Raw genomic sequence first — 15,955 nt, forward strand, 5'->3', positions numbered from 1 at the left:
TATACGGATCTTTGTATAGCAGGCGTCTTTTAATTTTGTGGCTGCTGTCACCATCTGCAGTGAGTGTGGAGCCCAAGAAAGTAAAATCTCTCACTGCCTCCATTTCTTCCCCAGTCAGATGGGTAGGGAATAATAAATAATGATGATGATGATGATAATGGAAAGTTGGCAGATATGCACCGTGTCCTGTTACACAGCAACAAATTTCTTGGGCCTTGCGGAATCGTGACGGGAAGTGATGTTTGCCAACATTCTTCCTTCCGCTCGCAGCTATTGAAAATAAAGAGATCTCTGTTCTGTGCCTGGAACCTTGCGAGTCTTCCGCTAACTGCCTCAACTGTCGCTCCCAATGCTGGCTTGAACATCTGCCCCAGAATATTGCCACTCCAAAAGACGCAGAGGCAAGGGAGTCACATCACCCTTCCACCCAATGGAGCATCTTTCTCACTGATGTGCGTTCGGCTCGGACGATGCTTACGGGGCCACGTGATAACTCGACTCTTCCACCTCCTGAAGTTCTGCAACGAGCAGTGAAGTTCCATTGCGCAGCCAGCTGAGGCCACTTTGCCGCTGTGGTCAGCCATTATCCAACCGCCACAACACCAGGTGACTTTTGAGTTTGTGGTGGTGGCGAGGAGGATGTTGTTGGGGGCCCTGGAGCTAAGTTGGGGGCTCATTCTGGGCCCTGCCTGGGTAGGAGGCTGCTGGAACACCTTCAGGAACGGTTCTGAATTTCCCGAAGGAAGTCTAGGAAAGGAAGCAGCAAATATCTCGGTTGTGCAGAGGAAGATGCTGGACTCTTGAGTTAGAACATAGCTCTGTACTGACTACACAAAGAGCGGCAGATTCTAGGTGCAGCCTTTCTCAGCCTGTGGGTCCCCAGATGTTGAACTACAACTCCCATCACCCCTAGCTAGCAAGGCCAGAGCTCAGGGATGATGGGAGTTGTAGTCCAACAACATCTGAGGACCCACAAGTTGAGAACCGCTGCTAGGGTTTCAGACTGACGTGTTTTCCACTACAAGCCATAGATGTCGGGGATTGAACATGGCACCTTCTCCATGCCAATACAGCTGTCCTTCCACTGAGCCCTTCTGGCTCTTGGACGTTTGGCCGTGGAAATAATGGCATGTTGCTTATTTCTGAAGCTTTAAATTCCTCAGGATGGAAACCATCAACAGGTGTGATCTGCAGTTAATCCCACAAACCAAGGATTTACTTTCGCTGTGGAACAATGAAAACAGCGAAATCTGCTTGCCTTGTCTATAAATCAATAGTTCACTGGCTTTTGCTTTGTTAGCTCGGAAACTCTAGGGTCAGTCTGCTGTTAAGGACAGAATGAAATTGAACATACTGGCAACAGCTGGAAGTTTTTGAAAAGTCTGTTGTGTCTGCCCAACTGCTTCACGGAATATGTGACCATATTAGCATGTATCCAATACAGAATGGCTGCTTACCGAAAGGGAAAATAAAGATGGCCGGAGAGGGCACAGATTTGCATACAATTTGCATATAGTGACGTATGCGTGCATTGATGAACTTTTAGAATTGGACGAGGACTGCCCTTTTTATGCATGGTGATTTGTGCTTCTGATGGTACAGGGGCAGTTATGCCTAGTCAGTACCTTTCGGACCTGCAAAAGTTTCAGGACAGACATATGGCTTCATTTGGTGCATGCCCTGTAGCTGAAATCCTGTGGCTTTTTATACCATTAGTGCCTCGCACTTTCACTGCACCATGGTGCAAGAGTGCACCATCGAGACAGCAATAATGAAGTGGGCTTGGGGAAGCATTGCAAGGATGGGAAATGCGATTCAGTGTAAAGAAGCGTACAAAAGGTGGAAAAATATATATCTTAATTTCACATTTTTCCTTTACAACAATCCTCTAAGGGAGGCTAGGCTGAGAGATTGTAATTGGCTCAAGGTGACAGACGTTTATGTGCAAAAGACGTACCTGTGTGCGGCAAGATCAAAGGTGGGAGAAGCTTCTTGGTGTAGAATGGGATGCCCCTATTTTCATTGGAGAAATTTTGGAGGGTATGTTAATATTGTTCAGCTTGGAGCAGTAGGATGAATAAAAACAGACCCCCCCCCCCCCGGGAATGGCAATGGTCTAGATCATAAATATGGTTTCAAAGCTTTACTAACAGAACTTTCTTCACAACAGACATTAAGCAGTAGCGATACATCCAAATAGTTGCATAGAATCATGTTGTTGTGGAGGGCGCCATTTTTGTTGGTAGTCCACCCGCTTGGACTACTGCAATGTGCTCTACGTGGGGCTACCTTTGAAGGTGACCCGGAAGCTGCAATTAATCCAGAATGTGGCAGCTAGACTGGTGACTGGGAACGACTGTCGGGACCATATAACACCAGTCCTGAAAGATCTACACTGGCTCCCAGTATGTTTCCGAGCACAATTTGAAGTGTTGGTGCTGACCTTTAAAGCCCTAAATAATAATAGTAATTATTATTATTATTATTATTATTATTATTATTACTACTACCCATGCTATACACCTGAGCTCACACACAGATCCTCAGTCAGAAGTTGCTAGATGTAAAATAACTTGTAAAGAAACGAAAGACATGGATAATTTAGAGAGATGAAAACTATGGAGAAGAACATACTGATATGTAGTCTTAGAAAAATTATTTTAAGGACCCGTGCAGGGGACGGGGGGAAGTCATGAGATTCAGAGAATCTCATTTATGGATATATTTAAAAAGTTTTTTCCTTTTCGTTATTTTAAATTTGTTCCTGTAAAAACCAATAAAAATATTTTTAAAAGAGAAAAAGAGCCACTGTTCAACTCGCCATTGCCCTTATGTGACCTCCGGCCTTACAAAATGTGGCTTGCAACCTTGTCATAATCTTCAGAACCGTGTGGGGTGTTTTAAGATTCCAGGGCCTCCAAGCAACCATCACCTTTAACCTGGATTAGGCAGGAATTAGTTGCCCGGGGGGCAAGTTGTCCGTTGCCACAAACCTGGTTCTGTGGGTGAAGTATCTTCTCCCCGCCCTCAGACTGACTGATTCCCTCCAGCGTCACTTCTGCCTCGGCGTGCGCGGGGCAGCCAAAATCGACTTGATCCGTCCCTCCCTGGCTACAGACCCCATTGCCCCTGACCCCTGGCCATTATGCTAGTTAACGGACAAATGGTTCCTAGGGTGGGTCGACATGGTGCAAATGAAGACGTCATCTGGCGATGGCGCCATGCTGCTCTCCTCGCCACAGCATCCCTCTCTACGTGTAAGTAACAGAGACCCGTACCTGACAGGAAGTGGCTCCATCCAATAATAATAATAATAATAATAATAATAATAATATATTATTTATACCCCACCCATCTGGCTGAGTCTCCCCAGCCACTCTGGGCGGCTTCCAACAAAGTATTAAAATACAGTGGTCTTTTAAACATTAAAAGCTTCCCTAAACAGGGCTGCCTTCAGATGTCGTCTAAAAGTCTGGTAGTTGTTCTTCTCTTTGACATCTGAAGGGAGGGCGTTCCACAGGGCGGGTGCCACCACCGAGAAGGCCCTCTGCCTGGTTCCCTGTAACTTGGCTTCTCGCAGGGAGGGAACCGCCAGAAGGCCCTCAGAGTTGGACCTCAGTGTCTGGGCAGAACAATGGGGGTGGAGACGCTCCTTCAGGTATACTGGGCCGAGGCCATGGCAATCCTGCTTCCGCTGGCTGAGGCGGGTGGGAATTGGCACCCATTTCTGCTTCCTTTCCATCAACGCAGCTGGAGCGAGTTATTATTATTATTATTACCAGTGCTATTTTTCTAGAAAAAGAGGTGCCAGAATTCACCATGAATGCCTCCCGCGTCCTCTTCTAAGAGAACCAGGGAGAACAAGGGGCAACAACGTCCACTTGAGAGGTGCCGGAACCGAGTTCCTGTGAGTTCCAGCTGAAAAACCAATAATAATAATAATAAATAAATAATAATACATAATTTATATACCGCCCTTAATCGGAAGATCCCAGGGCGGTGTACACATTGCAGAACATCAAGGATAAAAGCATAATACAGTGGTACCTTGGGTTAAGTACTTAATTCGTTTCAGAGGTCCGTTCTTAAACTGAAACTGTTCTTAACCTGAAGCACCACTTTAACTAATGGGGCCTCCCGCTGCTGCCGCGCCGCCGGAGCACGATTTCTGTTCTCATCCTGAAGCAAAGATCTTAACCCGAGGTACTATTTCTGGTTTAGCGGAGTCTGTAACCTGAAGCATATGTAACCCAATGTATCACTGTAAAAAGGATACTGACAGACAGCCTAATAATAAAATAGGTAAAGGTAAATAGTAAAGGACCCCTTAGCATTAGGTCCAGTTGCGGATGACTCTGGGGTTGCGGCGCTCATCTCGCTTTATTGGCCAAGGGAGCCAGCGTACAGCTTCCAGGTCATGTGGCCAGCATGACTAAGCCGCTTCTGGCAAACCAGAGCAGTGCATGGAAACGCCGTTTACCTTCCCGCTGGAGTGGTACCTATTTATCTACTTGTACTTTGATGTGCTTTTGAACTGCTAGGTTGGCAGGAGCAGGGACCGAGCAATGGGAACTCATCCCGTCGCTGGGATTCGAACCACTGACCTTCCGATGGGCAAGCCCTAGGCTCTGTGGTTTAACCCACAGCATCCTAATAACAGAGCTATCCCCCTCACTTTTACAGGTCAAAGATAAATGAACAGCTATAGGCCTAGGTAAAGAGGAAGGTTTTTGTCCGGTTCCTAAAGACATGTAGTTATGGCACCCTTAGGTAATTACCAACACACACACCCCGAGGAACTAGCACCCATTTTGGTAACCACTGGCATAAATCATTGTTGGGTACTACCGTATTGGCCTGAATATAAGCCTCCCCCCTTTTTTTGCAAAATTCCGACCGTGAAAAGTTAAAGTGCAGCTGAAATTTGCGAACTTACAAAAACTGGCTTTTACGATATCCCTGCTGAAACAGCCATACAGTAAAATGAAACAGACGTGAGTGCCTGCGGAATTTTAAGGGAGTGGCTTATATTCGGGAATTGTCTTTTTTTCTTAGCCCCCCCCCCCCAAAAAAAATTTTTAAAGATGCAATTTATATTCAGGTGTGGCTTATAATCGGGCCAATACGATAGGCCCCTCTCTGGAGATTGCAGGATGGGTAGCTGGTTCCTCTGCTTGCTAGGAGTGCTTGATTCTACCTAAAGGTCTGTTTGGAAGTAAACTGGGTGGCACATGAAGATGGCACATGTTTCTCCTTTGGAAAGGAGCAAACTCTGCCAACCAGTGGCTGCCCCCACCCAGGGTAACACATTGCCTAGGGGAAAGTGGGGTGACCATGGTTGGTGGGAAGAGTGAATAGCAGAAACGAGATTGGATTTCGGGGTTCCTCAGGTGTCAAAATAATTTGACGTCGTTTTTAACTTCCCAGTTCGAGACACTTATCCGAACATGTGCAGTCAGTTCCAGCTGAAGCATGAAGCCACCTATTCACAACATCCTAACTTGGTAAGTGAAACCTGACTTCTTTTTCCATCATGAAAAGGTGCCAAAGGAAGAGGAAAAACCATTGTTGTTGTTTAGTCGTGTCCGACTCTTCGTGACCCCCTGGACCAGAGCACGCCAGGCACTCCTGTCTTCCACTGCCTCCCGCAGTTTGGTCAAACTCATGCTGGTCGCTTCGAGAACACTGTCCAACCATCTCGTCCTCTGTCGTCCCCTTCTCCTTGTGCCCTCCATCTTTCCCAACATCAGGGTCTTTTCCAGGGAGTCTTCTCTTCTCATGAGGTGGCCAAAGCATTGGAGCCTCAGCTTCAGGATCTGTCCTTCCAGTGAGCACTCAGGGCTAATTTCCTTCAGAATGGATGGGTTTGATCTTGCAGTCCATGGAACTCTCAAGAGTCTCCTCCAGCACCAGAATTCAAAAGTATCCATTCTTCGGTGATCAGCCTTCTTTATGGTCCAGCTCTCACTTCCATACATCACTACTGGGAAAACCATAGCTTGAACTGTACGGATCTTTGTTGGCAAGATGATGTCTCTGCTTTTTAAGATGCTGTCTAGGTTTGTCATTGCTTTTCTCCCAAGAAGCAGGCGTCTTTTAATTTTGTGGCTGCTGCCACCATCTGCAGTGAGCATGGAGCCCAAGAAAGTAAAATCTCTCACTGCCTCCATTTCCCCCCTTCTATTTGCCAGGAGGTGATGGGCCCAGTGGCCATCATCTTAGTTTTTTTTTATGTTGAGCTTCAGATCATATTTTACGTTCTCCTCTTTCACCCTCATTAAAACCACAGAGCCATAGATATGGAAAGGGCACCTAGGAAAAACCATAGAGCCATAGATTTGGAAAGGGCACCTAGTCCTACCCACCTGGCAGTGTAGGTATCTCAGCGAAAGCATCCCTGACAGATGGCCATCCAACCTCTGCTTAGAAACCTCCAAGGAAGGAGAGTCCATAACCTCCCAAGGGAGACTGTTCCACTGTTGAAGAGCTCTTACCGTCAGAAAGTTCTTCCTAACATTTAGTCAGAATCTCCTTTCTTGCAACTTGAATCCATTGGATTGAGTCCAGGCCTTCAGAGCAGCAGAAAACTGCTTCCATCTCCCATGTGATAGCCCTTGAGATGTTTGAAGATCAGTACTTCTATGCTCTCTGAACACCAGTACAAAACTGTGACACACACAGAAGTAAAACTAACTTCCAATATACCTCAGACAACCTATCTCATGCTCCCTCAGACACTCACATGATGTATACAAATCATAGTACCATAGTACTACTCGCTGGAGCAACTCGGATAGATAAAAATCCTAATCCCAGCCACCCTCCTGTACACGTGTTCGAGCTTGTCAATTTCTTTCTTGAACTGTGGTGCCCAGAACTGGACACAGTCTTCCAGGTATGGCCGGATCGAGGCAGAAATGAGCGGTACTATTACTTCCCTTGATCTAGACACTAGTCGATGAAGCTTATGAGCCACTACACTGTGGCATATGAGAATGTTCAGGGATGCAGAAGAGAATATATTGTTTGATTATATCCTTTTCCAACTTGTGGTAACAAGTTCTTTTTTATATAAATAGTTTTTATTAAGTTTTCCATTTAACAATCCAATCGTATCACATTAATTAATCCAAATTATACCAATACATATCATAAAATCCAAATATTTTGCCGAATTTTTTAAAAATTTTGTTGGGGTACCCATGCTTCGAGCTCCATAAGGGTCCAATCATCTCGTATTTCTGCTGCTTTGATGTTCACAAGTCCCATCTTCTAATCTTCTTGTTGTTATTGTTTTTCTTCTTAATAACCTCTGAGTTGTTTCCACAAGCGAGTTGAGGCAAACATTGTGTTAACAAGTTCACAATTTAGCAGAGTAACATTCCCCTTTTTAAAACTTGCAGCGGGCGCGTTTGCTCAGGCTCGCTAAAGCCTCTATAATAACTGTTCTGGTATTTTCCCCTTATTCCTTCATAAAAGATAAGACACGACACAGTCGTCTATAAAAGTATAAAAAGAGTTTACTCACATTCTGTTCACAGTCAGATCCCAGTAGGCAGACTTAGTTTAGAAAAGTAACATACACCTGGAAACTATCACATAAGGAGACAGTCCCTTTGTTTTCCCTTGGCTGGAAGCCAAGAGAGCATCTTTGGCTAAGCAGATGTTGCTTCTTCGATGCATGTAGTCAAAAAAGAGAGAGATGGCTGCCCTGCCCTGTGCTTTTGTCGTTACCTGCACAGGTGAGGCCACGCTCACCTCTAATCACATACAGAGGAAGTCTGTCCCAGCCCAGAAGGAAACAGGAAGGTTACCTGCTGGCTGGACAAACGTTCCTCCCCAGGTGTAAACATGTTCACTCTAGGAATGTTGTACTTGACTGCTCTTGTGTTTCACATCCCACATGGCAGACCTGTTCGCCATCTTAGTTCCCTCCCCCCAATGCCATGCCCTTTCTCAATGCAGTTTGGGCATCTAAGATGGCAGCCAGAGATTGGGATCTGTTCCTATCTGGAACAGAGATGGGCAAGTAACTGCTGGCGATGACAGCGAACAGGGACAGTGGGAAGCAGTGGGAAGCAGTGCCAGGTAAGGCCTGATAGCGGGGGAGGAAAATGAGCAAGGTGCCATACCTTGTCACCTACAGAGGTTGGACGGCCATCGTCATGGATGCTTTAGTTGAGATTCCTGCATTGCAGTGGATTGGACTGGATGACCCTCGGGGGTCCCTTCCAACTCTTATGCTTCTAACATTTTCTCAGCAGTTAACTCGGCTTTTGTGACCCTGTTTCCCAAACCACCACACCTCCCACTGTCCCCACAAGCCACGATCAACACCTGCAGCCATTTCCCTACAAGGTGATTACCTTGCCAGCCTGTTGCATGGTGATGCAGCTATCCTCTCTGTCGCCGTGTGCTGTCAATCACAATGCCATGGGATATGCAAGGACAGTGATTAGCCAGCAGGCCCAGTACTGGGCCTGCTGGCTACTCACACTGTCTACTGGTGCATCAGAGGAATGGTTTCAGAGGAAGAATCAAAGGAACTGGTCACCTTCGGCAGTAGCTGGAGCGGCAAAAAGGCCAGTGATATTCTATGTTTTCTTGCTGTGAATAGAGGACGAGAGGGGTGGGGTGGGAAACAGAAAGCAGAGCATGATGGGGACCAACGCAGGTAAAGAACTCTTCAGTCAGCATTGCTGATGTTTGGGGAAACTGGGTAAGGGATCTACTGTTAACGGAGAAATCTGAGGGCTCCCTTGGACAAAAAACACCAGCCAGGAATACCAGAGCAAAGCAGCAGCCAGTAGGCTTGGTCTTTATTGAAGACTGTCGCAACAGGACTCCCACCTGCCACAAGGTGGAACAAGATGGAAGCCCCAAACAAAAGAGAACCCAAACTTTTATTAGCTGCTAATCCCCATGTTACACCCCCCAAACTACATCACTAATACATCACGGTTGCATCATGAAAGGGGAGGTCTGGTGGCAGGAATCTGAGCATCCTGGACCCTGCCCCATGGTTCCCCTTGTTGTTGTTGTTTAGTCATTTAGTCGTGTCGGACTCTTCGTGACCCCCTGGACCAGAGCACGCCAGGCACTCCTGTCTTCCACTGCCTCCCTCAGTTTGGACAAACTCATGTTGGTCTCTTTGAGAACACTGTCCAACCATCTCGTCCTCTGTCGTCCCCTTCTCCTTGTGCCCTCCATCTTCCCCAACATCAGGGTCTTTTCCAGGGAGTCTTCTCTTCTCATGAGGTGGCCAAAGTGCTGGAGCCTCAGCTTCAGGATTTGTCCTTCCAGTGAGCACTCAGGGCTGATTTCCTTCAGAATGGATAGGTTTGATCTTCTTGCAGTCCATGGGACTCTCAAGAGTCTCCTCCAGCAGCATAATTCAAAAGCATCAATTCTTCAGGGATCAGCCTTCTTTATGGTCCAGCTCTCACTTCCTTTTTTTTTTAAAATAATTTTTATTAACTGGCCAATCACATCAAATTAAATCACATCATATAAATTCCAAATTACAAAGCCAAATTTTTAAATTTTGTTGGGGGAACCCATACTTCAAGATCCAAAGGGGGATTCAGATCATCTTATTATTACTGCATTAATGTCCAAATCAGTCCCAAATAGTCCAAACAAAGTTCATAATTCTATCCAGTCTTATCTTGGTGTTTCCACATCATATCTTATTCATATAATTTCTCTTTTTCCTTTACAATCTCTTCTGTTGGTCTCCTTAAGCCGATAACAAGTATAATAATCCTGTGTGGATTTCCCGTTCCTCCGCTAAGTCCAGATGGTTTCCATATATCTCCTTCGTAGATAACATCGCTCTTTCCATCGTAAATTTTGGCATTTGTCGCTCTTAAGTCCCACCGAGGAATTGATCCACGATATGTAAACAACTCTATTTCTCTCTTTCTCCTCCCAGACCCAAGAGCTCCAACAATGCCTCCCAAAATGGCGACGGCATTTTTAACTGCGTCATTCCAAAACTCTTAGCTTTCCAGCTTCATCTTGAAACATTGCTTTGGATCGAAAGTTTATCTCCACACAGCCTTAAATCCACAGCTTAAGTTCTTAGTTTCTGACTCATTAGGGGAGGGGATTCTTGTTAAATCACATGAAAAAAAGGAAGACAGGTTTTCTCCCCCCTCCCCCATTTGTCATACCGTATCTTGACGTATCTTCTCATATTTTATTCTTGTCTTGTTATCAGAGATCTCTTCTGTCAGCAGTCTTTACTCCCCTTTTTCCTTGAAGCATGTGCAATTAATCTTGTCCAACTTGTTTCTTTTAAAGATCATTGCAACTAGCGGCGCGAATCAGGGACGGCGTCCACGAGAGCCGGAAATCCCACAGGAGGGCTTTGTGCCTAGTGCCCCTACCCCCACAAATTCGGGGGTGGTATAGGGCACAGCAGGCAAGGGCCGCCCCCCCCCCAATCCTGGGGGGGGGGTTAAGGAGGCTAATTACCCCCATCATAGCCTCCAAATTACCTCGTGTGGGTCGGAGAGATGTTATTGTCAGCCATCTTCCGATGCGCCACCTAGTGACCCCCGGTCCAGCTCTCACTTCCATACATCACTACTGGGAAAACCATAGCTTTAACTATATGGACCTTTGTTAGCAAGGTGATATCTCTCCTTTTTAAGATGCTGTCTAGGTTTGTCATTGCTTTTCTCCCAAGGAGCAGGCGTCTTTTAATTTCGCGGCTGCTGTCACCATCTGCAGTGATCATGGAGCCCAAGAAAGGAAAATCTCTCACTGGTTCCCCTTGCCCTCCACCAAACACCCATCAAGTGTAACAATATCTGCCCTCCCTTCCCCACAGGTGGGTGGGGTTTGCAGCACCGAGCGAGGCTCACCTGGGCGGGTGCCACCCACCAGCTTGAGTTAGCCTTTGACCCGCCCTCAGCCAGGGAGGACAATGGACGGCCGGCCGGGGGCGGGCCTAAGGCCAAAAGAAAAGAGTTCTTCCTTCCAGGATCAACAAAAAGAGATATTTACATTTCCCTGTTTCCCAGCCAAGTTAATCACACCCTTTTGTCTTCTTGTTATTTCTGAAATGGCTACTTAGGCAGAGGGGCTGATGAGTAGCTGAGCTCACATGTCTATCTGAATTTCTGACGTTTTCCCAGTGAGCCAGTACATAGATACATTTATCAGTGAATTCTTACATTTGGTATTGTGCAGCAGAGGCCCTTTGAATAGATAGGAAGAAACTGTGATGAAGTGTTTTGTGGGGACAAATCACAAAAGTCACAAAAGTGATTGTGCTGATTTTGGTAGTGGGCTGCATGTGCATGATATCTGCTGGAGGGGCAACCCACCCAACCTATACATAAATTCCTGCAACACTACCATCAGTGCCTTTTCCTGGTATAGAAAAATCTGGAGTTGGCTTTTACCCTAAGTCCTTAATCGGTCAGAGGAGAATGGATGGAGGCAGGATCCAGTGACAATAAGGCAGATCTTTATTTCTCTGTTGCGACAGGGTTCCCGCCACCTTTGCCAGGAGGTGAGGGCCCGGAACAGAGGTATGCAAGAATTTTTGAAGACTTTAGAAATTGCCCAGCCCTTTAGCCAAAGACCGCTCAAAAGCATCATGCTGTGATAGGAATTTTATGGTCTTAGACATATGTTAAATGTTCATAAGTGTACCAACCAAGCGCATACATAGATCAGCACAGGAAGACCGACCCGGAACCATTTTGATTCCCAAACTGTCCTAAGCTGACCAAATGTTTTCTCTGCAAGGTCAAAGGGAAATGGAAAAGCCTCCCCTTTGTCTTTTCCTTCACAAATCCTGTCTTAAGTGTATGTCTGTGTTTGAATAGGGTGTGAGCCTGTGACCTGACCCAGCAACTAAGTATTTATCATTACAAAAGACTAGCCGGGTTCCCCAGGCAATCCAATCAAGTAACCTGCCAGACAAGAGATAAACAACAACAGGAGAAAAACAATATTCAAATTTCTGTTTTAGACCGCCTTTTCTGTGATGTAGGTGTGATGTATCTGAGGGGTGGTCTTAAGTTACACCCCCTCTGTGATGTATGTATGATGTTTATGGGGGTGGTCTTGATCTACAGGGTGGCAATTTCAAAAGTCTTTATAAGGCCTTGCGCACCATTTTTCTGGGTCCCTCCTCCTCTCCTGCGGGTGAGGGGAGCACCCTGTTGCAACAGATCAATAAAGATCAAGCTTACTAGCTGCTTTGCTTCTCAATATTCTCAATATTCTCTGGCTGGCCTCTGTTATTCTCTCCTACCAATAGGGAACCTATGTAAGGACTCTATATGGGCTCTTGGATACCCCATAAGGGAAAAGGGCAATTTTTGTTTACAACAATGCACACATTACAGAAAGACGCGGTCTACAACAGAAGCTTGTGTGTGGCTTGTCTGCTGCCTGTCAAGATAACCTGATAACATTTTACCGATTGCATTACTGGCCAGTCCGGGCCATTCTTTTGACACGGTAAATGCCTTAGACCTTGAATCCAGGCCACAGCGGCAAAATATTCATAGACAAAATTTGACCATAAATCTGTCGGATTTGCAAGCGAAAAGAACCACTGGGGGAGCTTTTCCCAAGATATTTCCTTCTGCAGAGGAATATTTGGGGTCAGTAGGAGTTGATGTCATTTTACTTATTTTATTTCTCTCTCTCCTGGGGTAGGTCCAATACTTCCTTCCATTCACTGATGCTGAGTTCCAAGAACGGCTCGAGCAACACAAGGGAGAGATCGCCATCATGCTAAGGTCCTCGGAGTTCAATCAAGACAAAACTGCCTTGATTGTGACTAACAACCCACTTCCCCTCTTCATATCCGGACAACAGCTTTCAACACCTTTCCAGTTTTTCCCTGAAGACATCAGGGTAAGTTGGTTCTCCAACACGCATACCTTGCTTAAAGTAAAAAGGGGATTTACCCCACTTCTGACACCATTTAGGGAAGCTTTTAATGTTTGATGTAATTCTGTATTTTAATATTTGGTTGGAAGCCGCCCAGAGTGGCTGGGGAAGCCTAGCCAGATGGGCAGGGTATAAATAATAAGTTGTTGTTGTTGTTGTTGTTGTTGTTGTTGTTGTTGTTGTTGTTGTTGTTGTTGTTGTATGATGGGCAGGGTATAAATAATAAGTTGTTGTTGTTGTTATTGTTGTTGTTGTTATTGTATGGGGGGGTCAAGAAGGGAACTTTGCAGCATGACCTTTCCACAAAAGGTGTCTCTAAACCAGGCATAGGAAAACTCTGGCCCTCCAGATGTTTGGGACTACAATTCCCCTCATCCCTAGCTAATGTGATAGGAATTTTGAGGTCTTAGACATATGTTAAATGTTCATAAATGTACCAACCAAGCACATACATAGATCAGCACAGGAAGACCGACCTGAAACCATTTTTGATTCCCAAACTGACCAAATGTTTTCTCTGCAAGGTCAAAGGAAAATGGAAAAGCCTCCCCATTGTCTTTTCCTTCACAAACCCTGTCTTAAGGGTATGTCTGTGTATGAATAGGGTGAGCCTGTGACCTGGCTCAGGAACTAAGTATTTATCATTACAAAAGACTGGCCAGGCTCCCCAGGCAATCCAATCAAGTGACCATTAAGTAGATAACCTGTCAGACGAGATAAACAACGCACTCAGATTTCTGCTGTAGACCGTCTTTTCTGTGATGTAGGTATGTTGTATCTGGGGGGTGGTCTTAGGTTACACCCCTTCTGTGATGTTTGTATGATGTATGGAGGGGTGGTCTTGAGCTCCAGGGCAGGGAATATAAAATGTCTATATAAGGGCAGGCACACCTTTGTTCTGGGTTCCTCCTCCCTCCTGCATGTGGGGGGAGCACCCTGTTGCAACAGATCAATAAAGATCAGGCTTACTAGCTGCTTTGCTTCTCAATACTCTCTGGTTGGCCTCTCTTATTCTCTCCTACCAATAGGGAACCTATGTAAGGACTCTATATGGGCTCTTGGATACCCCATAAGGGAAAAGGGCAATTTTTGTTTACAACACTAACAGGACCAGTGGTCAGGGATGATGGGAATTGTAGTCCCAAACATCTGGAGGGCCGGAGTTTGCCTATGCCTTCCCTAATCCCAGATCCCTATGTATTATGGGACTACCAAACCCATTACCCTGACCACCGGTCACACTGGCTGTGGGATGATGGGGTTTGTAGTCCCGACTGCATGACAGAAGTTTATAAAATTGTGCCTGGCATGGAGAAAGCAGATAGAGAAAAGAAAAGCTCTTTCTTCCTCTCTCATAACTCTCACAATCATATAAGTCTCCATCTTCTCCAGAGCTTTCCCCAATCAGGGACTGTGCCTTTTATTTTACCTTGGAACCACAGTAAGGAAAAGAAAAGTATATACAGTAAACCGAAAACCAAAAGAAACCCTTATCAAGAGCTTCTTCGGAAGTCAATCATTAGCAGGAATAAACTAACCAAAATCAATTAAAATAACTTCTTACACTCATAGAATGTTCCCATGCAGAGTAAAGACAGCCATATCCCAGATAGACCTCCTTTTCTTTCACCCCGTCATTTCGCCAAATAAATTCCAAAAATAATAATTTCTTTGCCTGTCAACTGTTGCAGGAATTTATGTATAGGTGTGTGTGGGGGTTTGCCCCTCCAGCAGATATCATGCACATGCAGCCCACTACCAAAATCAGCACAATCACTTTTGTGACTTTTGTGATTTGTCCCCACAAAACACTTCATCACAGTTTCTTCCTATCTATTCAAAGGGCCTTTGCTGCACGATACCAAATGTAAGAATTCACTGATAAATGTCTCTCTGTACTGGCTCACTGGGAAGACTTCAGAAATTCCTATAGACATGTGAGCTCAGCTACCCAGCAGCCCCTCTGCCTGAGTGATAATTCCTGGCATCCTGATACCTGAGTGCCAGACAGGTAGCCATTCCAGAAATAACAAACTCAGATGAAGACAAAGGGGTGTGATTAACTTGGCTGGGAAACAGGGAAATGTAAATATCTCTTTTGTTACACTTGATGGGTGTTTGGTGGAGGGCAAGGGGAACCATGGGGCAGGGTCCAGGATGCTCTGATTACTGCCACCAGACTTCCCCTTCCATGATGAAACCATGATGTATTAGTGATGTAGTTTGGGGTGTTTGTGTAACATGGGGATTAGCAGCTAATAAAAGTTTGGGTTCTCTTTTGTTCGGGGCTTCCATCTTGTTCCACCTGGTGGCAGGTGGGAGTCCTGTTGTGACAGTCTTCAATAAAGACCAAGCCTACTGGCTGCTGTTTTGCTCTGGTATTCCTGGCTGGTGTCCTTGTTTCTTGTCCAAGGGAGCCCTCAGATTCCTCCGCTAACACAGCTATATTTTCGTTGCTTTAAAGTTTTGGAGAGGATACCGCTTCAATGCTTGGAACTTGAGGCTTCCCGTTGTGGAGTTGAGCTGGAGCCTTGCATTTCGGCTCAATTCTTCCTACTCCACACACACACACACCCTACATGGGAAGACAAGAGAGCTTGAAAAAATACACAGCTGGACCCTTTGGCACCCAAAGGACCCCTTTGGGCTTTTTAAGGGGTGCACGGCACCCTCATGCTCCCCCTATCCCTCTCGCAATGGTAGAGTCAGTTTTAAAAACCTGGGAGCAATTTCTGAACCACATTATTGACCCCCTTTCCTTCTTCACGTTGTGTTATCTCTTAAGCCAGTTTTCATCCACCTACCCTGATGTTCTTTACATCTGCTGTGGTTCAGAGAGTGTTGTGCTCAGCCTGCTGGGTAGATGTGGACTATGTATTGAAGATATTAAATAAACCTTAGAGAACCAGTGTGGTATAGTGGTTAAGAGCGGTAGACTTGTAATCTGGTGAACTGGGTTCGCGTCTCTGCTCCTCCACATGCAGCTGCTGGGTGACCTTGGGCCAGTCACACTTCTCTGAAGTCTCTCAGCCCC

At 45.7% G+C, this 15,955-nt stretch overlaps 1 protein-coding gene across 3 annotated transcripts in view; it reads left to right on the forward strand.

The window, feature by feature from the left end:
- Positions 1-299: 299 nt before the first annotated feature.
- The window catches only part of TSGA13 (testis specific 13), a 35,015-nt gene continuing 19,359 nt past the window's right edge, over positions 300-15,955 (forward strand). Inside the window, exons 1-3 of one of the 3 annotated variants that reach the window (XM_083461597.1) lie at positions 300-606; positions 5,428-5,504; positions 12,685-12,885. In XM_083461597.1, coding sequence (XP_083317723.1) covers positions 5,448-5,504; positions 12,685-12,885 — 258 coding nt within the window. In that variant the 5' untranslated portion in view covers positions 300-606; positions 5,428-5,447. Of the gene's footprint in view, positions 607-2,950; positions 3,258-5,427; positions 5,505-8,441; positions 8,583-12,684; positions 12,886-15,955 lie in introns of those variants that run through there. The other 2 variants (XM_083461595.1, XM_083461596.1) reach the window with 2 other exon arrangements.

The sequence above is a fragment of the Podarcis liolepis genome, assembly GCF_965112155.1.
Source record: "Podarcis liolepis genome assembly, chromosome: 10".
NCBI lineage: Eukaryota > Metazoa > Chordata > Lepidosauria > Squamata > Lacertidae > Podarcis > Podarcis liolepis.